Source organism: Candoia aspera, chromosome 4 (genome assembly GCF_035149785.1).
Source record: "Candoia aspera isolate rCanAsp1 chromosome 4, rCanAsp1.hap2, whole genome shotgun sequence".
NCBI lineage: Eukaryota > Metazoa > Chordata > Lepidosauria > Squamata > Boidae > Candoia > Candoia aspera.
Window position 1 is genome coordinate 75,381,743 of NC_086156.1, and position 25,463 is coordinate 75,407,205.

Below are 25,463 nucleotides of genomic sequence, written 5' to 3' on the forward strand. Positions count from 1 at the left end.
TCTAGCCCCTACACTGCACAGATGCTCCTGTATACAATGCCAGCTACTTGGTTGTGCCATTCAGTGTAAGCTGTTCCTGCCTGCTTCTTACACCCTGCCACTATGTGTTGGACTGTCTCTGAGGCCTCTCTGCACAGTCTGCACCTCGGGTCCTCTCTAGTGTGGTAGACCCCTGCTTCTATGGATTTGGTGCTTAGTGCCTGTTCTTGAGCTGCTGTGATCAGTGCTTCAGTGCTTTTAGTCCAGTCCTTTCCAGCCACTGGTAGGATTGCCCAATGGCAGCCACCTCAGCTATCTGTCGATGGTACATCCCATGCAGAGTCTTGTCTTGCCATCACACTTCCTCTGCTTGATCTTCCATGTCTACTGCTGCTGCCTCAGGCATTCTCTCAGCAGTTCATCTTTGGGTGCCATCTTACTTATGTACTCCTGGATGCTCTGGGTTTCATTAAGGACAGTGGATTTGACATTCATCAGACCCCTCCCACCTCCTTTTTGGCTGGTATACAGTCTCTGGGTGTTGGACTTGGAGTGGAAACCTCTGTACATTGTGAGGAGCTTCTGGGTCTTCACATCAGCAGCCTCCATGTCCTTCTTTGGCCAGCCAGCTCACTATGCTGGCAGGGTATCTGATGACTGGCAGGGTGTATGTGTTGATGGCATGGATCTTGTTCTTCCCATTGAGCTGGCTCTTCAGGACCTGTCTTTTCCTTTGGTGGTACTTGGATGCCGCTGTCTTCTTTGCCTCCTCATTGTGGTTCCCATGTGACTGTGGGATACCAAGATACTTGTAGCTGGTTTGTATGTCTGCTATGTGGCCTGCTGGTAGTTCCACCCCATCAGTCTTGACTACCTTCCTTCTCTTTACTACCATCCGGCCATACTTCTCCAGTCCGAATGAGACCCCAGTGTCCTTGCTGTAGATCCGTATCAGGTGGATCAGTGAGTCGATGTCTCGTTCATTCTTAGCATATAGCTTGATGTCATCCATGTAGAGGAGGTGGATGATGGTGGTTCCACTCTTGAACCTGTATCCGTATCCAGTCTTTGTGATTGTCTGGCTGACAGGTCCAAGCCTATGCAGAACAGCAGCGGGGACAGTGTATCACCTTGGTATATGCCACACTTGATGGCCACTTGTGTGAGCTGTCTTGAGTTGATGTCCAGCATTGTCTTCCACAGTCCCATTGAGTTATAGAGGAAGGTCCTTAGTGCCCTGTTGACTTTTTATAGTGCCAGGCATTTACAGATCCATATGTGTGGCATTGAGTTGTAGGGTTTCCTGTAGTCAATCCAGGCTGTGCTCAGGTTGGTCTGTCTAGACCTTGAGTCTTGGGCAAGTGCTCTGTGTATGAGCACCTGATGTTTTGAGCTTCTGGTGTTGTTCCAAATGCCCTTCTGAACTGTGCTTGTGTACTGGCTCATATGGTCCTGTAGCTTGGCAGCTATGATGCCTGATAGGACTTTCCATGTTGTGGGGAGGCAGGTTATTGGCCAGTAGTTGGATGGTGCTGTTCCCTTGTGGGGTCTTCCATGATCAGCACTATCCTTCCTTGTGTTATCCAGTCTGGGTAGGAGTCTGCTGCTAGCAGCTGGTTCATCTGTGCTATTAGATGTTTGTGCACTGCTGTTATTCTTTAGCCAGTAAGTGTGGATCCTGTCCAAGCCAGCTGCTGTCCAGCTTTTCATGTTCTTGACCCGTTGTTGGATGTCTGCTACTGTGATGGTGACTGGTTCCTGTTCTTGGAGATTGTTGTGGTCTGCTCTCAGGTCCTGCAGCCACTTTGCACTGGTGTTATGTATTTTTCTCCCATATGTTCTTCCATACTGTTCAGTTTCTGCTGTTGGGGGCTCTGCTGTTACTGTGTTGTTGGACTGCAGTTGGGAGTACACCTTTGCTGGTTCTTTGGAGAACAGGGCATTTATCTTCTTGGCCTCTGCTTCTCTAGTGTATCTCCTTAGCCTGCTATCCAGTGCTGTGACCCTTTGTTTAACAATCTCCAGGCTTTCAGATGGAGTCAGGGCCTTGTATTTTTTCAGTAGCCAAGTCTTATCCTTAATTTTCACACCCTTCTGTAGTTCTACCAGCTGGCTAACTTCTCTCCAAGTTCCCTTGATCTTAGCCTCCAACCTCATTTTCCAGGAGGGGTTTGTACTGCTGTTCTTCTTGATTGTGTAGCCAAGCATCTCCAGGATTACAGCAGCTGTAGCGTATACCAGTTCATTAGTTTAAGTTGTGGTGGTAGTAGGGATTGCTGTGAGGGTTCTGTTGGCATCTTCAGCATACTCTCTGACGGTACTTCTCCACTGAACCTTGATAATCAGTCTCAAGGGTTGACTGTAGCAAGTTTATCCATGATTTCCTGCCTCATATCAGCTGCTGTGCTCTGTAATGGAGGGGGTGGCAGTGACATTCCAACTTCAGATGTTGGCTGCACCTCCAGCTGTTCGTCCGGGTCTTCTTGAGTCCGGGATGTAATGTGTAGTTGGTCTATCTCAAGTTGTGAGAGCAGCTTCCTCTTCACTATGTTGAAGCGTTGGGTAACTAGCTGTTTCTTAGTTAGTGTGGATGCAGGTCTTCTATCCATCCATAGTTCCCTCATAGATTTCATATATCCTCTCTCATTAGGTCCACTGCTGTAGTAGCATTCCATCAATTCCAGGTTCTCTTGTCTCATCCATGTATGCTTTGTTCTAGTAGCCCACTTATCATCAGATTGTCCTGGTTCCCCAACATCTGGCATGGACCTTGTTAATGTGGGTGACATCCGAGCCGGCATGACTCTCTTAGTTTGTGTCACTCTCGTATTCGAGGGAGGTAGGTGAAGCATTAAGGGATCTTTGCCCAAGGACCCCCACTGATAAGGTAGGTACCAGCCGGGATTTGAACCCTGGTCTCCCGCGTCAAAGGGCGGTGCTCTAACTACTAAGCTATCCAGCTGCTAAAGTGTATACACACACACACACACACATATATACACATGCAAACATACATAAATACACACACAAACAATTTTCTGTAATAGTCAGCAGTTAAATGGATATGCTGAAAAATGAGATGGTGAGATACAAAACTCCAGGTTTAATTTCTAGCAAGGAAATAAGTGTTGCCTATAATGAACTCTCAAGATGTATTGGCAGGTATAGGTGGAATGAAAAGGTTTTTTAAGTATCAGGAAGAAAAGGGTGTATTCTGTCGGGAATAATGCCGAGATCTAGGGAGCACCAAGACTGCTCTTTTAGAGGAACACATGCATCAAGTTTTTCACTTCAACATATTGTAATTGAAAGGGGCTATCAGGCTGTGTCTGAGGTCATATGTTTACGTAAACACCAACTTTACAAAGTTCTAGCTGAGCTAGCTTGGAAATGGGCCACTATGACAACATTACTGTATTATTTTTTCAGTTTTATCCAATTCTTTTTCTGTGCCAATTTGCAATTAAAAAAAAAAGACTGCCCTTTCCTAAGCAAGAAAATTCACACACATTTTTGGATGTACTTTCCTTTAATGCATTTTAATTGGCAGCTGCAATGCAAAATTTAGAGAAGTATGACATGATGGTATGATTTTATTCTGATTTGCATGCTAGCTCGAATAGTACCATTTGGTCAGTTGATATTAAAATGCAAACGAAATTTGAATTTTATAAACTTTATTAAGTATCATGTCGGTGTCTGCATAATAGGGGGTGACCATCAACAAGTAGCATTAATGAGCCCTCCACAAACAGTTAACAACCTATTCTTGACAGAATAAAACCGGAAACTTGTTCACTTCTGTAGCATTGGAGGACTATAGTACCTCTCTGAGGGAATGTGTTCATAATTTTCCCAGTTATAATCCTTGTGTTCCTTCATCTTCTGCTAATACAATAATATGTTAAACTTTGACTAATCTGTTGCTTGCTCTTGTACTGATTTGCAAAGCCACCTTATTTTGCTTCCTAGCTTCCTGACTACACTTCCACATGAAGTGTTATACCACTCCCTGATTATTCTGCTTGCTTCTAGTGTAGTTGAAGTGCAAGAACTGCTTTGAAACCAGTTTTTAGCTGCCAACGTTGGAGCTCCACAATCCTTGGGAATAGGCATTTCCCCATTGGAGGCAATTCTCATTTCACTCTTTCCTCTGTCTTCTGAGCTTCAGCCACTACCCTATGAGGTCTTCTAAGGGAAATGCTGGCTTGATAGCTTTGCATTTCTCTAGTGCAGTGGTAAGATTCTGCAGTTTTCCTTGGCTGTAGGAAGAGTGCCAGGGTGCTTGGAGGTTTTAATTAATTAATTAATTAATTTCCATATTTGTCTTTATGTAGAACAGTACAGGAACCCCTGGTATAGAATACATAATGTTCAAAGGATTTTTGTTGCTATAGAACCTGCAGCAGCTCGAGATGCAGCAGTGATTTTTACTCATTGTTCTCAGCATTTCTAAGTTGTTAGAACCGAAAAGTGATTGCAGATCGTCTGCAAGCTCTTTTTGAGGGATTTGGGAGTGGCAACAATGGCAGTGTGGAAGTGCCCTGGGTGCTAATGTTAGAAGGCTTGTGGGCTATGACTCAGAAAACATTTCTGGACAGTACTTAGGTTCAGAGGCATCTGTTCACTATAAATATGTCCCCCTTTATGATAAGAAAAGATAAGCGAGGACAAGAAGAATGGGTAGTGAAAAATATTTTTTTAAAGATTTTGTGAAAGCCTGGAAAAAGCAGCAAATCAGAATGTGTACAAGACAGACAAAAATGACTACTTAATTTTTCAGGCGTTAAACCTTGCCAGGATAGGAAATGTGCAGTCATCCTGTAAGTTGTGCTGTTAAGGGAGAAGACAAGCTGCTGCTTTCCAGTACTGTGCTACTAATACTATGCTGCTTTCTCCCTGATCTATTTTTCTTTTAGCCGCCTTTTCTTTCTAAGCCTGTCTGTGTCAACAGGCCTGCCCTAACACTTCTTGGGTTCTGCACTTTTATGTATTTATACAGGTATCCGTGTTCTCCTCTTTGCATGAGGGTATGCAGTATTTCTGCTGTTATAGTTAACTCTTACTGTTCTTTACCTTTTGCAAGTAACATTTTGCAAAAAGTGTCCTTTCAGCCTTGCAAGTTATTGTTTTCTGTACTGTTGTAATGACTCTTAAATTATTACCCCCTCTGGAAGTCCCATATTTTGTTTTGTTTTGCTTTTTATTTATTCACTCAGATGGACTGTACTTTACCTAAGAAAGATTTGTCCCATTTTCTTTTAAATCCCCAAATTCTAGTAATTTTTGTAAACCCATTCACAAGTTTTGAAAATAACTTCCTGACAAATGGTAATGATTTTGGATGGCCCTATTCCAATATTTCTGCCAACACCTAAGGAAACAACATTTTTTTTCTCAGAATGATATTACATGGTGATGTACGATTCTGTTGAAGATTTCTAAGAGGAACCCTTCATTTTTCTCTGAAACCCTCACCAAAATAATGTTATGTCGTCATCATGTAGTAACTGGGTAGAGATTTGGGTGTGATAGTAGTTGGCAGCTGATCATTGCTGAGAGGGGTGTTAAATAGTGTTGTTTTCCCCATCCAGTAATTCATGCCTTCTGCTTCTGAAATGGAGGAATAGTTCCCCCACCTCTGCTTTCTTTTTCGAAAAACTATGGAGAACTTTTGGTTCACACTTAACAACTGTTGATAGAGAAAATCATACACACAGACAGTTGAGCACTTCTTGACAGAAAGGCTGGGCCCAAACATCAGGGATCAAGAAGAATTGGATTGATCTGTCCTACAGAGTGCTGTATATTTTTCTCTAGACCTGCTAGGAATGTGTATTGTCAGGATTGCTCTCTTGAATGAAATATGGTATCCATGCTGTGTCCTTAAAAGTTCAAGTTAAGTTTTAGGTCACTGAAGATTTATTTGATAGAGGTTCTGATCTTCCATGAACTTACTCATTGAAACATAGTTGAAAGGTTGGAAAATCTACATTTTGCCCTTGATTTCTGCTTTTATAGAGTCAAAGACTTGGGAAAATTGCCTATTTTGTTTCGCTTTCCAGGTAGGCAGAAAGAAACTCAATTTTTTTTCCTAAAATTTCTCAACTTAGAAAGTAAACACTATCTGTATGTGTCATAAACTGGGTTATTTTTCCTTGCCATCTTGGTTAAAGGGCTTTGTAGGACTAGTCAGTTATCCATTCACTTTCTGAAGAGGGTTAGTCCATGTTTATGTATAAACTGCTAGTAGAGGCGGACACTTTATCTTCTATAAAGTATAATACTTAGTCAAAAGGACTGCAGAAGAACTGTGGATTCATTTTATGTAGTTTTATATGAGGACTATCACTTAGCTGAGGGAGTTAGCTCATCTCCCTTCTGTAGGACTGTAGAATTGCCAACTTTAAAAAGAATAGTTGTAACATAGTTCTGCATGTTCAAATGCAGTCATATAGCCTTCTCACATTTTCCACTGCAGGTCTTTGTTTGATTTCTCTCTGCCCATCAAAGGCCTATAGGGGAAAATACATAATGAGAACAAAAAACCCTGCAGTTTGAGAAGGAATGAGCGGGAAATGACATATGAAGAGCCTTAAGATGAGGTAGGGTAAAATGCCTGCTTTTATCTCAGTGCTGCCAGATGTTTCTCAGCTGTATAAGCACAAAACTAGCTGTATAAGCACAAAACTAATTATATAACCATTAAAATAATAACATATACAAAAGTTACAGGTAAGCAAACCTGTTTGGGGTTTTTTTGGTAAAATAGACAACTGTAATTCTTTGTGTTCCCTTGGAACAATATGACTTCTTATAAGTCCTATTTCTTTCAGCCACACAGTCCACTTTGCCCCACACTAAGCCCTATTTAATTGTTTTTGGATTGTTTTTGATGGAGTTTTTAAAGATTAATAAAAGAACTCCAAGCAGCTAACAGCAATCTTGCAGAGTAGAAGTGTGAACCAAAAAAGGAACTTGCAGATTAAGCTTAATTACATTCAGAAATAAATTCAGTCTTCACACAGTAGTTAGATGAAGAAAAATAGAGATAGCTTACTTTTATTCAGTAGATCTGGATACAAGTAGATTCATAGTAGAAAGCATTTAATCATCACTGGTTCTTTGTAGACACTTTCTATGTGGAATAGGAAGTGTGTGGGCAAGTGAGATGTTACAGGACGAGACCTGCATTATGCAGCCCTCCTGCTTGCATGTCTGCCCACAAAGTAATGGAGACTGTTAATCCCCCAGAACCAAGAAGAAGGAGGAAGTGGAAATCAGGTGACCCACGTGACATCCCACAAGCACAATAGAGATAGGTCTACCTGATAAACCCTCTTACTATGCTTGTGAGACAATACTGAGTTGACCCCTGAAAATTCCAACAGTTTTGAGGTTTGTTTCTTATTTTGAGGTGTGTTCCTTATTTTAGAGCCAAGGATAAAACAGGTGTTCTTAAAAGTAGCATCCATCAATCCAACCATTTTTGTAAAATGTGCTTTCAGCCCTCCAGACAACTATTTATTTCAGTAGACTAGTAGACTGTATAAATTGAGCTACTGGATCTGTAACTTACTAAGAAGTATTAACAGTGTTTGTACAGAAGAATGTTTGAGCCTTTGAGTAGTTTAGCTTTTAAGAAAGTATTGTTTACTTTCAGTGGTAAGGTGTGTACTGGTCTAATGTGGAGAAAATGGTTTTTCTTCTCGTCCTCAACTTTTCCCAATTTAATTTTTTTAAAAAATTGGGAATCTAGTCAAATAATACCACCTCTACTATTGTTAAGAAATCTTGAATTAGAAGTATGAACTTGGACTGGTGTTTTATTGGTGGTAAATCTTAAACAACAATTAATTAATTGGGGGAGATGGGCGGTGATATAAATTTAATAAATAAATAAATAAATAAATTAAAACTGAGTAAGATGTAGACAGAAGTTCCATTTCCTAATATTGAAATCTAGAATATACTAAAGCTTTATATTAATATTACAGATCTATTTTGTATTTTATATTATAAAACTATTGCATACTAAGGCAGGCCTGCAGAATGCATTGTTTTGGATTTACTCTCACTATGTTATTAGGCATATAACACAATCAGTTAGGTACTATGAATCTTGTTTATTTCAGTGAGAGAATTAAATATGTGTACTATACTTGTCCAGGAAACACAACTTGGCAACTTTAAACTGAGTTAGACCATTCCTTTGGCAAATAGCAGGAGGGTTATTTTCTAAGTTCGGTTCAGCTACATAGAAAAACATACTGAATTACAAACAGTCTAAAAATAATCAGTCTGCAATGGGATTGGCTTCAACATTGTGAAATCTTTTGATGTAAAACCTCTGCTGGATTAGATGAATGGCCTCCCAAAACTAATACTTTATTTCCTGAAATAGCCAGCCAGATACCTTGAGCCAAACTACGGCATGAAGGCAGTAGCCCTTTCCTAACTGTTGCTGCCCTATTAAGCGCTCTGCCAAGCTTTGTCATAAGATCCAAACTGGCCTGGAAGAGGCAAAGCCCCTTTCCCTTGGGAATAATTATGCATGTGAAACAGGATGATCTCCCTCTACCCGTAAAGCTCCTTTATTACCCCAATTATATGCTTCTGATGCTGCAAAGTATTTTATACGGAGAAGACAAACTAGCAATGCTAAAGTAAAATGGAATACCTTCTAACTGCTTTGCTCTCTTTTCAAGGAGTTACATGCAGATAGAGCATTACATTCCTGTCCCATCTGTGTTCAAAAACGACAAGACACTGATAGAGTGCTCTGTGGCTCTAGCCATTAAAGACACAGTGATCTTGCCAGTTCTTGACATCACTTTGCAAACAGAGCTTCACACAAAAACATTGGAGGAGCTGCCAAAAATGTTTTCAGTTGGTTGGGAACACATAGTATTTTGTGTTTCCCAATACAGCTGGCTTGATTTTTTCTGGTGTTTTTTTTTTAAATTTTCTTTTCCAGAGTATTTGATCTGAGACAAAGTATGCTTGCTGTTTGCTTAGTGTGTTTATTCAATGTAAAGGAGAGTGAAAACAGCCATGCAAACAGAAGAATAATTCTATAAGAAACAGAGATTTCCTTTTACAAGAGCAAAGGAGAACTGTATGTGATAGTTGCCCAAATAGTTTGTCATATTCCAAATTTATTTTAGAATTGATTGCTACACTTATCTACTCCACAAAGCAAAGTTAAGTATAGGGTTTTTTGTCCTTTTGCTTCAGCTCACATTGACAACAGAGAGAAAAATGAAATGGGGATTGAAGAGCCAAAACCAAAGGTAAGTTGACAAGTAGATTATCATAGGAATACTTTTTCCTCTTTTGTTCCTCTGACTTGAAACATTTTTCATTGGAGAGCAGGCTGTTTTCTATCTTGTGACAGAAAAGAACTTTAAATGCATTTTAGGTGGGCAAAGTATCTGACTATCCAGGAAGTTGTTTTGGAATCTGGATACTTTCTCCAATTCTAGTATTAACTCATCTGACTTCCCCACACTCCCCCTTTGAACGAAGTCTGTAATCTGGGGCAAGAATCTCTTAAAAACAAATAGTTTTCCTGTGCATCAAAATGGCCATTCAAAAGGAGGACAGCTTTTACAGATACACATAAGAGCCCAGACAGGGACCATGACTGGAAGAGCTGTAGCCTTGTGTCAGGTGGATTATCTAAGGCTTGTTCTTTTAAGTTTATACTTCTAAAATGTTCACATTAAAAATAGTTTTCCTCTTAACTAGCAAACATTTGCTGGTCATGTAGTTATTAGAATGTATCCAGCCATTTTATTGGCCGTAATACTTAATGGTGACCTTCCGGAAGGCCCTGAAGACCTGGTTCTGCCATCTCGCCTGGGGCAGGAAAGTGAATAACCATTCTTGGGGGTGGCTCGCACCCTAGAGTCCCTCCCACCAGCCTGGATTTTATACCTTCTTGGATTCTATATTTATTTACTGTATTTTATAATAATTGTTTTTATGAGATTTTAATGTTTATATTTGGAACCTGATTTTATTGTAAACCGCCCAGAGTCCCTCTTTTGGGGGAGATGGGCGGTGGCTAAATTTGAATAATAAATAAATAAATATTTTGGAAACCCCTGAACTTCTATTTCAGCAATAATATTGCAGTGGATTGCAAAAAAAAAAAAAAAAAAAAATCAGTTTTCTGAAATTAGCATATATGTACAGAGGAAAATCATTCAGACACCTGTATGGGCCACATTAATATATGTAGAAGACCTGTGGCTGTTTGCTAGGTTTTGTTGTGGAATAAAGAGAAATATCATCTGTCTCATAATTGTACAACCTTAGGATGACAATTAACAACATGGAGATAATATGACATTTGAAAACTTCTTTACTGTCATTTGATAAATACTTGCAAATCCTGTGATATTCATTGTAAGGATGAAATGTTCCTTAAATAGGGGGCTGGGGCAGTGTTTCTCAACCTTGGCAACTTTAAGATGTGTGGACTTCAACTCCCAGAATTTCCCCCAATACAACACATGGTTGGCTGGGGAATTCTGGGAGTTGAAGTCCACACATCTTAAAGTTGCCAAGGTTGAGAAACTCCGGGCTAGGGTATACCTTTGTTATGTTTTCATAGTGCATAGTTAGCTTTTAGTTTAATTCCAACATGGTTAACTCAGCAGTCATTCTTACTTTACTTTAACCACCAGTTTTTTTAAGTTTATTAGTTTTCTTTTCTTTTTTCATGCTAATCCTTGGTTTAATTGTCTTTGTTTTAAAGACATCTATATCTTCCTTTGTCAAAGTCCCGCAAAGTAGATCTTCTATTACCCCCAAACACAACTCCTCTATTAGCTTTATCCCTTTGAAAAAAAAACCCAATCCTCCTGAGTCCTCAGTATCAGCATCCACCCCTAAATGCATCTCTTCTATCGCATCCCGATCAACCAGTACAGGAATAAAAGGAAAAAAAAGCAAGGTAAGGAATTACTTTAAAGGGGGGGAAGGGATGGGGGATTATTTCTTTCCTATCCCAGTTTGGCTACTTGGTTTATGCAGTTATGCTTAGTTTTATTTACTTTGCTTTTCCTTAAGGCTGGAGATGTAGATTAATTTTTACTAGATTATGTCTAACTATGCCTACTCATTTAGTAATCTCTTGCTAATGCAATCCCTCTGCCATTTGAGTGGTTAGGCTAGGGTTGACCACTGGCTCTTTATAACTGAATTGAGAAATACTTGCTTGACATGGTTAAATAAACTCATAAAATTGCTTTGTAGCCAAGGAAACTGCTATTGAGTAACTGCCAGGTATGCTCTTCAGTGAGGATTTGCTGTTTGAGCTCATTTGCAGTTGCCCACCTTGGCAATAAGGAGGGGCTAATTGATCTTTTTGTAACCAACTTCACCGGTTTTGCCCAAATTTTGTTTTAATGTTGCTCAGGTTTTCGAAATGGCAGAGATATGCATAACATCACCCTCAATTACAGAGAGCCAACAGTCATCTGTTTCTGGCTGTCAGATTTCAGTGTTGCAGAAAAAAAACGCATGGAATTGGTGTAGAGAATCAGTCCCTGAGTGCAGTTGATTGCATAGCCATGTGGGTACCTACTGTAACACCAATGTGCCCGGGTGCTCAAGCACAAAATGACATAAACAGCCTTCCTCTCTTCCGTAACATTGTACCATGATAGAGAAGGTATAGTGCAGCCTGTCAGACCTGGTCAAGTTGATTTGCTTTTGAACAAGTTGCGAGTCCCTTTGATTCACTGTGCGAATGATTAACAATTTCTCTCACAAAGTCATTCTTAATTAATGAAGAAAAGGCAAAACATTCTGTACTCAAAAAGCATCAAATACAAATGTAGTATCATCGTAAGGACATGCAACATTAGACTTCAGTGAAATTTTATTTATTTAGGAGACTTAGACTGAACACCACGTAAAGACAGGGAGCATTGTAGCAGTTTTTTGTTCTTTTTTTAGCTTTGCCAGCAGTATGGTAACCCCTGCCCTTTCTCAATACATATTCAGGGTCCGGATATGAAAAGTGCATCGAAGATAGCCACTCCACGCTCTGCTGTGGCACAGAGTCAGAAGAGCCCCTCCAGTGCATCTCGGATCCCTTCGAAAACTCCCACCATTCCTAAGACACCTCCCAGCCTCAGTAAGAGAAGTAGTTTATGTGTTTGTTCTGTCCCACATGGAGGAATTTTGAGAAAGAGGAAAAATATGACTCTTCGGTTTATTGGAATCCTTTTTACGTACAAATATGTAGATTTTTTAATGGTAATTTCTCAGGAGAAAATCTAAATTCTTCAGTGCACCCTTGGCAGTTCATGTGGCTGCGAATAATGCCATTGGGCAGACCTTCAAAATGGGAGGTTATCCTGGAAAGGCTTAAGGTTGCCAGAGTTTAATCAGTATTACAAGGGACTTCCTCATGGCCTGTGTCACTCCCCTCACCAAACACTCAGAGCTTTCTTACAACGTCCTGCAGTCAACTTGACTGCAGTCATTGCAGGAACAATCATAGCTGACCTGTGCTCCTCCCATCCAACCAACAATGAAGTGCAGAAATTGGCTCTTGCTTAATGCCTAGCTGCATTTGTTCACAGCAAGGAAAGAAATGACCCTCACACGCTAAACACAGATGGCATCATTGGGAAAAGCTTTCCACAGCTCTTTGCAAGGCACCCTAAACACAGAGGGCTCAAATTGTCACATGGGAACCTCCTTAAGTAAAAGTGAGAATGTTTTCAGGCAATCTTCATAACTTTAGCCTGACAAGTAGGATGTATCCAAACAAAAGTTACATTTTGCAGGCTCAGACACAAAATGTTACAGTTTATTTATATCAAGCTTCTGCTTTCCCAATTAAGAAGGGGAAGACAGCATTGTTGCACGATCGGTAATGCTAGAAGATGTCTGTACAGAAGCATCTGTAGCCTTTCATTTCCACAGTCAGAATAAATCTGTCACTACAATTACTGAGAGCAATCCTGAGAAAAGATGCAGCTACTTTAAGGAGATGAGGACAGGTGTGACATGAGTGCCCCCCTGCGCACCAATGCACCACTTTGCCTTTGAAACTGAAATGCTGCACAGCCCTGATTTTTAATAAAGCTCAGTAGTCATATGTTTTCTCTAAATCTAGTGCAATCTACAGATCTTAGTGAAGTGGCTTTCCTAACATTTGGCAATCAATTCATTATTTTCATATATTTCAGCGCTGAGAATGACCCCACTAATTTGTAGTAGTTATTCCAATGTATGGCTAAGAGCAGAAAAGACACTAAAAAGTCATGGTTCAGTGAAGGAATATTTTTGTTCTTTCAGCTGCTAAGAAGGAGCAGAGAAGGCCCCCTAACACAGCAGCAAAATCTGAGAGAGGTAAAAAAAAGTTTTTTTTTATTCCTTCTTTATTTCCTAAAGAATCCTAAGATACTTTTCAGGCATTGACCTAAAAGCTGTGTTGATCCTTGATATTCATACTGACATTCTGCCTGGTATGTGCGACAATATTATGGAATGAAAAACATTCTGTTCTACCTTTCAGTTGGAAAGACAAGAGGCATCAATGTGAAGACAATTTAAAATATAGTTCGCACAACCATAGACACTTAGGCACAATAATAATGTACTGTAGGTTAAATATATAAATAAAATTGGTGGTAGCTTGTTCAACTGGCATTTCCCCACAACTGAAACAGTAAACGTTTTTACCACTCTTGGAAGAGGAGCACTGATGGAGCCCCAGAGTCCTCAGGCTTAGCTGCCCAGTAGAGATGGCAGGAACAGAGCGTACTGTCGTATTGGATGTTAATCTGAGTGTGTGGACGGGCGGATATAGAAAGAGACAGGCCATAAGGTGCCCTGGCTGAATCTCGCTTACATTTTCAGTATTGTAGAAGCCAAATTGATGTCAAGGTGCATACTTCATTTAGTAAGCTGCAGTTAGTCCCCGAGCAGCTGGACTTCAAATAACAGTGAAGAGTGTCTAACAGTAGTTGTACGTGGTGTAATTGAAATAGGAATAGTTGTAAAATATATTTTTTTCCTCTATTTTAAGAGAGTTTTCTTGAACCTATAAAGGAAAAAAAACGAAATGATTTGTCTTCTGTGGTAAAACACACACACACACATTAATCTTTCTTCTTTGTTACGCACTGATTGGGGTTAGATGTTTGGCTCAGTAGAACTGAGCAAATGTGATTTCTGGCTATTGTTACACACAGAATTTGACCCACTTAGCACAATCCACTCATAACTGAAACTTCAAAATCCACATTATTGAACAATCCAGACTTTTTATGGTGAAAGTAGCATAATGGGCCTGTAGTGAGTCAAATGGAAAAAAATACAGTGTTTCTCAATACAATGCCACAGTATAATTAGAACAGTGGGGGGGGGGGTAGCATGAATATCAGAGAACGCAATACTGAATCAGTGGATTGTAGGATTTTCTGGATACTTAACAAAGCCAATAGTTCTGTACTAATAATCTGGTTCCACTTAAAATTTCCAAATAAATAAATGATTTGGTGCAATTAACAATTAAGTTTATTCATTTATTTTCCATTGCTTCCCTACATTCACAGTTGCCTCATCTCTAGGCAATTTGCAAACGAAGTCATAAAAAATAACATACCATTTATTAAAAATAATATAGAATTAGGGTAGCTTACTGCTAAACAGATGGCAGGCAAAGTGCAGATATTAATCTCCAAAAGCTTAGATGGAAGATGACTAAATTAGAGGCCAATCAGATCTTGGGGGAAACTTATTCCAGAAAGTTGGGACATCTAAATTTTATTTTGTCATTTGGACTTTGCAAGCATTGAAAAAGACACTTAATCTCTAATTTGTATCATCATTACTTTCATAGTGGAAATAGTTGAATATGGTTTAATTTCCAAGTTTACTGAAAGTACATGATAATACTGTTAATTACAGTGCAACTATGACAAAGTTGTGCCTTTGCAATTACGTAATGACATAATGAAATCACCACTCAAAAGAACACTGTGCTTATATTGTTGGATGTTGAATACATTCTGCAAGGACAATTTTTATGGGTAGAAAATAGCTTAACGGCACCATACTGCATTATCTTCTTGATATTACATAGACACTTTCATGCTTATTGAATAGTAGGAAATAATATTTGGAATAGCAACTGAAACCTGTTCATTCTCAAATTGTAGGTGAGCCAACCAAGTCTGGAGATAGAAGTGGGTACAGCAGTCCTGGATCTCCAGGAACCCCTGGCAGTCGCTCCCGCACACCGTCCTTGCCAACTCCACCAAACAGGGAGCCCAAGAAGGTTGCAGTGGTTCGTACACCACCAAAATCCCCTTCTTCTGCCAAGAGCCGCTTGCAGACAGCTCCCATCCCCATGCCAGACCTGAAGAATGTCAAGTCCAAAATTGGTTCCACTGACAACCTGAAGCATCAACCTGGGGGTGGAAAGGTAAATCCAACACGGCTTATATTTCTATAGAAACAGAAATATGGGACAACTTTTGTTGAGTGTGTACTCTTTCTCTCTCCGCCATTCCAGCATTGCATTCCTTGCCTGTAAGACTTTCTCAGCTTTAGGAGCCACCTTCACCTGGCAGAATGTGAACACCCAAAATTGATGGTGATATAGCCCCTGTATGTGTGAGGTGATTGGTTAGGAGCTCAATATTGACATTCTTGAAATGACACAGGTTCATTACAATTATATATGCTAAATATTCCCTCCTAATTAGAAAATACATGGAAACTGAGCATGTACAAGGTAGTGAAGTGAATGGAACATATGTTGAATACTGTGGCCTGATAAGAGAGCAGGCCTTTAAAGCCGTATATGGAAGCACTGATCCACAGTAGTGACAAGACAGCACTATATCATGTGCAAAGAACCTACCACTCTCGGAATTACATTGAAGAATAATTCAATAATTCAGTCTCTGTCTGACTGTGCTGGCTGGGGTTGCTGGGAATTAAAGCTCAGCAGCATCTTGAATGGCATAGGCTTCTCATCTTGCCTGTAGGGTAGAGGTGTGTTCTAGCAAGGAAACATGATAATAGACACAGTGGTTTTTATATAAGAAGGTCATTTTATTGCTAGAATACTAGGAGGAACAAATAGTACTTGATTTTAGCCTAGATATTTAATAATCCTGCCCTCTGAATCTCTTTCAGGATCTAGTGTTGGGATTTGGAGATGTCACTAGTAGGAACAGAGAAACCTTTTTCTTTTGATTTTAATTATCAGGTTCATCAAAACCCCACTTGAGATGTTCATCATCATGCCCTTATATTAAAGGTGTGAGTGCTATGTTTTTTAAAAAAACCACACTGTTCTTTTAAAATCAGAGACCATGATCCCAAGGCAAGACAACAAATTATTTAGAATTTAAGGATAGCAGAATTTCCTATTTAATTATTTTTTGTTCACGTTAGTCTGTGGGAGCTAGTAACTTCTGTCTGAGTTTCCTAAGCCGTATTACTGAATAGAGTTTCAAATACCAGCATTTTAATGATCAGAGGGCACTACATTAAATATGAATAACTTCATCTTCATTCCTAGGCTGACTGGATAGGCTGCTCTTGTGGCCTCTCTGATGGTGGTTTCCATCCATACAGTTGTATTTTGTTTAGATTGCCTTTCTACTACTCTTATGTTCAGTTGCTGCTGCTGCTGCTCCTTAGATTTTTATTAAGTGTGCACAGTTTCAGTGCTTCATTTTTAAAGGATACATAACACCTGTTAATTTACAAGAGCATGTCAACCACTCTTTCCCATTTATTTCTATCAGGAACCTGAATCATGCATATGAGTGGGGTTGTGCAGTGCTCCAGATAGAAGGTATAAAGGTGTTCTGGAACATCTGCAAGTATTCATGCAGCTCCTATCTGCAACTTCTTAAAACAGCTGCATCTTTTCCCAGGATCACACAGCTGTCCTCCACAGCTGCAGCTCAGTTCTGGGAGAAGGTGCATATGGTTAGCATCCTATGGCTCCAAAGCACCTTTTTGCCTTGGAAACATTTTTTCAGAACCCGAAAACTCCAACTGTGTTGGAAAGGATATGAAAACAGCACAGTTGTATTTTGTTTAGATTGCCTTTCTACTACTCTTCCTTTAAAAAAGGCATTATTTTAATTTGTGCAGTGATATACCAGATGGGCAAACTATTTCTCGTACATCTATACCTTGGTAACGCTTCGTTATTACTCTTCTAATAGGCACTATGCTAGATTCTACTTTGCACTTTCTGCCTCTCTTTTTAAGAATTAAAATATTCATACAACAAGACTTGAATTAAAGGGTATATGTGCACGTTGAAAAATAACAATTAATATGCTTTTTGGATCTTTCTAGTTGATGCAATTTTATCACTATTATTTTTTCCTTTTCTTAATTTAACATTTTCTTCTGTTTTTACATGTGGTATTAATGCAATTGCATAATAGTGGTGAAATATTAAAAACACTTTTATGCCAACTCTGTAAGTGGCATGATAACACACCTTTTCCCATCATTTAAGGTTAGCTTCTGATTGGATGGTTGCTGATAATGCAGGCATGCACATTGTACATCTTATTTCTTTGTTATTTTCTCTTAGCATCTCAGCAACTCCAGGTCATTGGGCTTGTCTACATTAGTCTAGGCAGCTTCTCTTCCATACAAGACCATACATATTACCTCCCTCAAACTTACTGTATTCATTTATTTTATTTGTACTCTCTTTCTGTTCTCCTCTATCAATACGGATAACATTTTGCATTTCAAGCCTGACCGATGAACCAATTAATTCAGATTTTTAATTGAACAGGCAAGGAGAAATCTGCTTCCTCATTCTGTTAGACCTCACTCTAAAAGCTTGGGGCTGATATCTCATCCTTCCCTTCTTATCTGTAGCAGTCCATTTGATAGGGACAGTATTCTCAGAATCCTGCTAATCCATTTGCTCCTACAATCACCTTCTCTCACATTGGTCCACCATCTCTCTGGTCACTGGGAAACTGACGGGTTTCTTTTCACTTCAGCAAAGAACACACATTGCTACGTTCTGCAGCAGAGCATGGGGTAATAGCAACAGCTTAAGGGACGTGAAATGCCATGATAGGGTAGAGCCTTGCTCTGTGTCTTTCTGTATCGGTGTTCTCTGAGGACACAGCAAGGTTTGTCTTGTCAGATCTGTGTGCACAGCAATTACCTTATGGTGGTTGAGAAACCATGGTTTTTCATCCTTCTCTTCAAGTGATTCCTGTCCAGCTACTTCTGAAATGGGACCTAATTTCACAGAGCTCAGCCAGATCTGTGTTCCAGACTTGGATTCCCTTTGTCCATGTCTTGGTTTATTTTTCCCAGAATTTCTCATCAGAGGTTTGAAGAATCTTAAAGACTCTTGACCCTGACCTGGCTTTTCCATCTCAGATAATGGTATTAATTTGTAATTTTGCCATCTTATCGAATTCAGATTATATTTTTTTCTGGTTCATTTTTCATTTTTAGGAAGGGCTTAGCAGCCTTTTCTCAACATTTTTTGTAGTTTAATCAGTCTATGATAAAAGCTTGTGGAATGACAGACTTCTGAATCATTCAGTCATTATGCTAGAGCAACTTCCTCAGCTGTCCCTTTCTCCTATTCTCTTTCTGACTTTTGCAGAACAAGCCTACAATCAAAACCGTTCATAGTTGCATAGTACTGCACCTGATTATTTGGATGGGGTTGACACTTCTTGACGATACTTACCTTTGGTTCTGTCTTAAGAGATCTGTTCTGCTGCCTGCAGATCTGCGTATCTGCCATGTGTACCTCTGCTGGGCAGAGGCCATAAGTAAGCTGGACAAGTTGTGCTTACCAGTAATTTTGGTTCTTTGTGTGGTGATCTGTGGATTCACATAGCTCACTCCCTATTCCTTCTCCATGCTGTTTCCAAGGATTGAGAGGAAAGAGAGGAATGAATGGAAAGAAGGTTATTGTTGACAGAAGTAGCAGTGGCATGTAGTTTGCTCAGTGTTTATGTTAGTGTTACTTAAAAAGAAGGCCAATGTTGGTTATCTGGTCCCCATGGCAGGGGCTGACTTGATTGTCTGAATAACTGTATCATGCCCAGGAAACAGAGCAGAGTATACACACAGTTTCAGAGGAATAATAACAATTCAATAGTTTTAGAAGTCCCCACTCTGGAAGCGCTCTGTCTGCTCCCCTCTCTTTGTTTCATTTCATTTATTTCTCACAAAATCAAGCAGTTCAAACTTAAGGTAGCTTACAATAACAGATTGCTAAAACTAATAACAGATTAAAAGAAAAAAAATGTAACAATATCCATCATGAATATTCACCTAGAAACTAGAAAAGCAGCAAGGTCTTAGGTTCCATATGTACAATGAAAAAATATGATCTCACTGTCTTCCTAAAGGCAAGGTGTGAGTTGATCCTCAGATGGCAAATTGTTCCTCAAAATAGGGGCTGCCACAGAAAAAGCATGCTTCTTCACACTTACTCCTCTAACAGCCCAAATGTAAGGAAAGAATGTGAGCATTCCTTCTCAGTGATCCTGGGAGCAAATGGTCCCCCAGATAACCTTGACCTAAGCCATGTAGGGCTTAATTAGCAGCAGTTCGAATTACATCCAGAAACCAATAAGCAGCCAGTACAGGCTCTGCAGCACTGGTGTAATTTTGCTGAAGTGGCTTTCACTAGTGAGAGGTGCAGTGGGCACACTTCCCACATCTCCATCCTGACAAAGGTCATCCCCTAGAGCGACCAATACTATTTCAGTTCCACATGCAGATCTGGAGCCCGATAGAAAGGGATCAAAATAATCTGTTTCATCCAGACTTATCGGTAATTGATGCCCTGTGGTATTCTTCAAAATCTTCCCCCAACAGGAAAGGTGGTATATTGGGGGTTGAATATCCAGAACGGCAGGATCCAGGGATGGCTTTTTCAGGATGCTGCTTTTCAGTCTGATAAAACTTAGTTAGATTTCAGTTTTTATTCATGTGGACACAAGCCATGTTCATGTGGTGGCTATACTTAGCCCAATTACCCTCAGTCATGCTTAAATTGCACATGTCATATACTATCTTTTTTTTTCTGGTCTGATAAGCAAAGATAGACAAATAACACTACTGAAAATAGAGGCACATCTAACGAAGCAAGTCTGATTTATGTTTTTTTCACTTTCATAAGTAAGTTCCAATGTTTTTCCTTGTGGTCATCAAAGATATATCCAGTGAGTCATGGGATATCCAGGTATTTGCTTGTGGTGACAACGGAGCTCCACCTTAATACTAAAAGTTAAACTAAATTTGGTGTGGTACTGATGCAATATGTAAGCCACTCTTCAATTATACACATACTTTGTTGCAGTACATATGGGAATAGCTTGTGTTGTGTGGTATTTTCTTTTTTAAAGTATTAATTTGAAGCTTGATTGTTGGAAGTTCACTTCTGCAGAGCTGAAATGTATGGCTTCATTTGTCAAACCAAGTTGCTGAAAATTGCCCTGGAGAAATTTCTTTTTCTGTTTTCTTTTTTCTTCTAAGTTTACTATTATATGTAGAGAAACCCTTTGCACGGTATCATTGGCTGGCAGTAGTTGTCACTTATGTTCTTTTTCTGACTATCAAAGGTGCAGGTGGTTAATAAGAAGCTGGACTTTAGCCATGTCCATTCCAGGTGTGGATCAAAGGATAATATCAAACATACCCCAGGAGGAGGCAGTGTGAGTACCTTCACACCATTCAATGCACTATAATAAATTAACTTATTATTAGTGGCATGAATTCTGCATTAATCCTAAGATGCCAATGCTGCCTGCTCAGCCAGCCAGCCATCAGTAACATACATGTAACACTTATAAATTAACCTCCTACTAGGGAAGATATGGCTTGATTAAACCTCCAGCAGAGTCTGTGTGTGGCAGTGTGTCCAGGCCTAATTGGCTACTTTTCAAAAATAATACTGTAAGGTAGCCATTTTTTAATTGCATAGCTTTCAGTCTTCCGGCAAATAGGTTGTCCAGTTCAGTTGGTGAAAGAGGAAGATGTTAATGCAAGATAGGAATCTAGAAATTTGATGAAAAATGTGTGCTTTTCTGGAGGTCTCATGAAGAAGTTACGCATAGCCATGGTGGATCAGTTGTTCTGCATCTGAAAAAAGAAAAAATATATAATTTTTTTTTTTTGGATAAGCATGTTCTCTAACCCAGAATGTGAAAATTTGGGCATTAAGCAAATTATCTTCTCCAGATTTTCTTTGTTTTGCATCTGCAATTGGTGATTTTTAAAGCATGAGGAATGTAGAAAAGGTAGAATTTAGTGTTAGATGCTTCATGGAATCAAAAGGCTGGGTTGTTGGTAGATAAAGGGATCCAAGCTGGACCTGTGACAAAATACTGCTAAGAGCTGTGTTTCAGTGTGGAGATCCATGTTCTCCAGGACAACACAACTTGCTAGGGCTCAGACAAGCCAATTAATTCTTCCTTTCTCATGGGAAGAGATATCCCTTATTTAGTTTTACCAAGTGTAAGGTTTCTAGTGACTTTCTAGTGGGGTAGTGGAGAGAAAAATAACTTCTTTGTCTGTCTGTCTGGTTCTTTAGCAAATCTCAGGATTTTCTGGACCATGATAATACCTTTCTCTCATTTCTTAATAGCCCTGCTTTGTTTTCATTTCTGAATCTGCCCTCATAAGAAATGAAAACAGGGATGGCATATGAATCTTACTGGCTGATCCCAGAAAGGTCTATCCAATATTGAGTCCTGAGCCTTCACTAGATGCTAACAATTTATTTCTTTACTTCTGCAAGCAAAGGTACTTCCAGATTAGGCTTTTATGGTGCTGCTGTCATTCATATAATTTTATGGGGGATCCAAGTGTAATTTTACATGTGTATCTCTCCTTTATGTTCCCACCGCTTTTGTCTTCCCCCTGCCCCCATCAGTCTTTTCATGCTCAATGGGTTAGTTGATAAACATATTTTAATTTGTTGCAATAAACTTTATCTGGAAGCACCTCAAGAATGCTTTTTTTTTTAACAAAATGCAATGATCTGAGTTACCCCAAATTTCTGAGTTTAATCTTCCAGCTCAAAGTTTTAGGGGATATTACAGAATTAAATGCATGGCACTTGAAATACACATTAAATAGCATGTATTGCAAAAGAAAATATAGAAACGTAATTTACTAATTAAACTTAACATAGTTTGCATCATTTAGTCTGTTTACTGTGTTCAGTTTGTCTTTTCAAGAACCCTATTTGCATGATGTTGGACCTGTACATTGTTCTGTGCTTCTGTGTTTTATCAGCTGACATAATTGTGACATTTGTCTGCAGTGGAGAAAATTGATCTTAGTAGTTGGCATTTAAAAACTAGCAATTTAAAAAACCTTTAAAAAAGAAATTTAATGGAAACATGCTATGTATCCTCCGATTAGTGTTTTACTTTTAATGTATGTATTTGCACTCTCTAAATCAGGGAGTCAGAAGTATATAAGCAAAAGTGTACACTTTCTAAGAGGGATTTCAGTTAAGATTATGTAGTTCATGAATACAGTAGAAGTAGGCTCCTGTACATATAGCAACAACAAAGGCACTTGTTTCATGGGTCCAGTCTACCCATCTTTTTTATTCTAGCATAGTGATGTCTGACTCGTTCACGTGCCAGACAATGCAGCCCCAATTCATTCTCCAAACTCATTTCTCCCTTCGCATTCTATTTTCTCAAACTACTTTTGTGACGTTTCTCCCATTGCTTGCAATTTCTGCCCACATACACATTGACAACCATTATTTGTGGGTGTGGTTTTTAATATTTTTGTTCTTCCTCATCTTTAATTTCAGGCAAGAAGGGGGAGACTTAAGGCTGTTCTTCATCATACAAATATAAAGGTTTCTCCTATAATTATAATGGTATAGTCAGCTGATCACATTGTAAACATAGCTGAAACAATGCTGTATTTATTAACATAGGCCATCAAGTACTGATCAAATTTTGAAAAAAAAAAATCATGGAGTACCGCCTAGGAAATGGAAGGGGCTCTGGTGTAGATCTACTGCATATGGGAAGCTGAGAAATCTCCTGTTAGATTTTGCCTCTGCAACAATTTCTATAAACGTCTGTATAAAGAATGCTTTTAGAAAGCTATCCTTCTTTTCCATTGTATATAGCATTCCCCACAATGCCCTGAAATTCAGCCAATGCTGTTTAGATTATTAGCATCTGCAAAGGAAATTAAACGGTAACAGTACTGTCATTCTCATATCAGCAATTCTGTAGTAAGCCAGGTTAAAAATGAGTGAATTCCAGAGGTAGTTATTTTGTTAGATCCCTTTAAGTATGTCTCTTAAACCAAACTTTATAAAGGAAGTTTTGAAGGAAGTGTGATTTCTGAATTCCTGAAGTAGAACTTGTAGACAATGTTTTCCCGTGTGAGGCTCACAGACAATGATTTCAAATTTGTTTTCAGTCCTTCCTTGTCCTCTCCCTTTATTCCCCCTTTTCTCTATGTCCATCCCACACCCATGCTTTATGTATCTTACTTTCTATCCTTGCTGTGTACTACCTCCATTTCAGTGAAACGCTGCTGCTGCTGCTCCTGTCTTACCAGCTCCACCAGTATATGCACACTGAATTAATTAGGCCTATGGGAATGAGAGCAGAGACTGGCTACCCATCACTGCACCAGAATTGTGAAGGAAAACAGGGAAGAATACCCTTGTTCTCCTGTTTATGAGTGGATAGCCAGAGTCTGTGAGGTGCCTGCATTCTTCCTTGAGAAGCCAGTTTCCTTGAAAGAAGAGAAGACACTTGGAGCCTTCCAACAGGGAAGAGGCGAGAATGGCATTGATTTTGGAGGCTGAGGTAGGCAGTTGAACCAGTTCATGTTGGGAGAAATAGCCAGGATGATGAAGGACTTCCCCTGGGGAATAGAACAGCCAGAGGGAGGTTTGAGAGGTTGACACACTAGGGACTGTCTTTTACAAAATAATTGTCCCCTTAAGATCTATGTCAGTGTCTCTGAACCTTGCCAACTTTAAGATGTGTGGACTTCAACTCCCAGAATTTCCCAGCCAGTATGGCTGGCTGGGGAATTCTGGGAGTTGGAAGTCCACACATCTTGAAGTTGGTGAGGTTTGGAAACATTGACCTATGTAATTGCATTGCGTTTTGAGGAGAGAAAATAAAGGCTCATGGGAGCAGGGAGGAGTGCAGCCTCTCAGGGTTCAGTGCCATTTTGTCTTGAGATTTTTTTTAAACTTCCCCTTTTTGTTTTTGTTGGCAAGCCATAGTTACTCAATGGTCATTTTTAAAATAAAATTGACTTTGGTATTTTCTTAAAGGCTTTTTAGAACGTGAGTGAGAAAAATGAGCAGCTGCTTGACTGTGTGGATAGATAACGGTAGACCCTTTGTCTGATTTGATGGCGGTTACGTTCTTAACATACGGTTTCTGCTTGAGCGACGTTATGTAGATCTGACATGGAGAGTACTTCTGAAGTGACTTCAGTATAAAAAGCAATGAAGATGATTGTATTAACAGATAATTCATTAGGATCTCATTGAATTTCTTGCATATGAGTGAACATGTTCAAGTACATCTCATTAATACGAGAGCCTGAAACTTTCATGTAGCTAGTCAGTGGCCTGAGAACTTCTGGTGTAGCCTGACTAGCTCAAGCCATCATCACTGAATCATTGCAACATACTGTAGGTAAATGGATTGATGAGATGACGCTGGTCTAAAGTATGAATGCCTTTTTTATTGTTTCTGACCCAACAAAATATTGGAAAGAAGCTATGTAAAGGGGTCAGGACATTGTTTATCCATCTGTCCATCCAGGGCCGCCACTAGGGTCTGTGTCACCTGGGGCAAACCTGGATTCCATGCCCATTTTGGCGCCCCCCCTAGTTGTGGCCCTGTGTCCATCAGTGTGATAAGCATCTGGAAACTGAACAGAACAGGAACAAATATGGGAAAAGGTGGCAGAAGAAACACTGAGTTTGAAAATGGGCTGGATCTTTCTTGGGACTGCAGAGAAAAACATTCCAGAAAAAAAAATTCCCAATGCATCCCTATAGGAGAAGGAGGCCCAGAGAAGAGTTGTAACTTGAATCTTGATTGCCTTGAGTGAGTCCCACCATAGGATAATAGCATGATTGGTAGCACAGGACTATGGTTGTTTCCTGTGATGGGCTGCTCAGTTTCTAATGTCCGGGATCCCTGGCTTGAGGGTTGAGAGGGAATCAGCATGCTGGTACCTGGTCAACTTTGGAACAAAATGCACAGCAAAGATAAATTTGGAGGGTGCATCTCCCTCCCCTTTGGGACTATACTGTATGCCTTTTCTCCAGCTGTATGCCTTTCTGCAGTGTCATTTGTTATAACTTAATAACCACTAATGAATATTTTGTTCATATTTGTACCTTTCGTGCATGTCTTATTTCGAGATAGCTGACTCTTTATCATAATGTGATTATAATTCCACAA

At 39.5% G+C, this 25,463-nt stretch overlaps 1 protein-coding gene across 9 annotated transcripts in view; it reads left to right on the forward strand.

Moving 5' to 3' along the window:
• MAPT (microtubule associated protein tau) overlaps positions 1-25,463 on the forward strand; it is a 92,187-nt gene that overhangs the window by 42,068 nt on the left and 24,656 nt on the right. For 3 of the 9 annotated variants that reach the window (XM_063300612.1, XM_063300609.1, XM_063300611.1), the window contains 6 exons: positions 9,217-9,272; positions 10,745-10,942; positions 11,998-12,130; positions 13,303-13,356; positions 15,171-15,436; positions 20,604-20,696. In XM_063300612.1, the coding sequence (XP_063156682.1) occupies positions 9,217-9,272; positions 10,745-10,942; positions 11,998-12,130; positions 13,303-13,356; positions 15,171-15,436; positions 20,604-20,696 (800 nt within the window). The remainder of the gene's footprint in view (positions 1-9,216; positions 9,273-10,744; positions 10,943-11,997; positions 12,131-13,302; positions 13,357-15,170; positions 15,437-20,603; positions 20,697-25,463) is intronic. The other 6 variants (XM_063300616.1, XM_063300617.1, XM_063300610.1 and 3 more) reach the window with 5 other exon arrangements.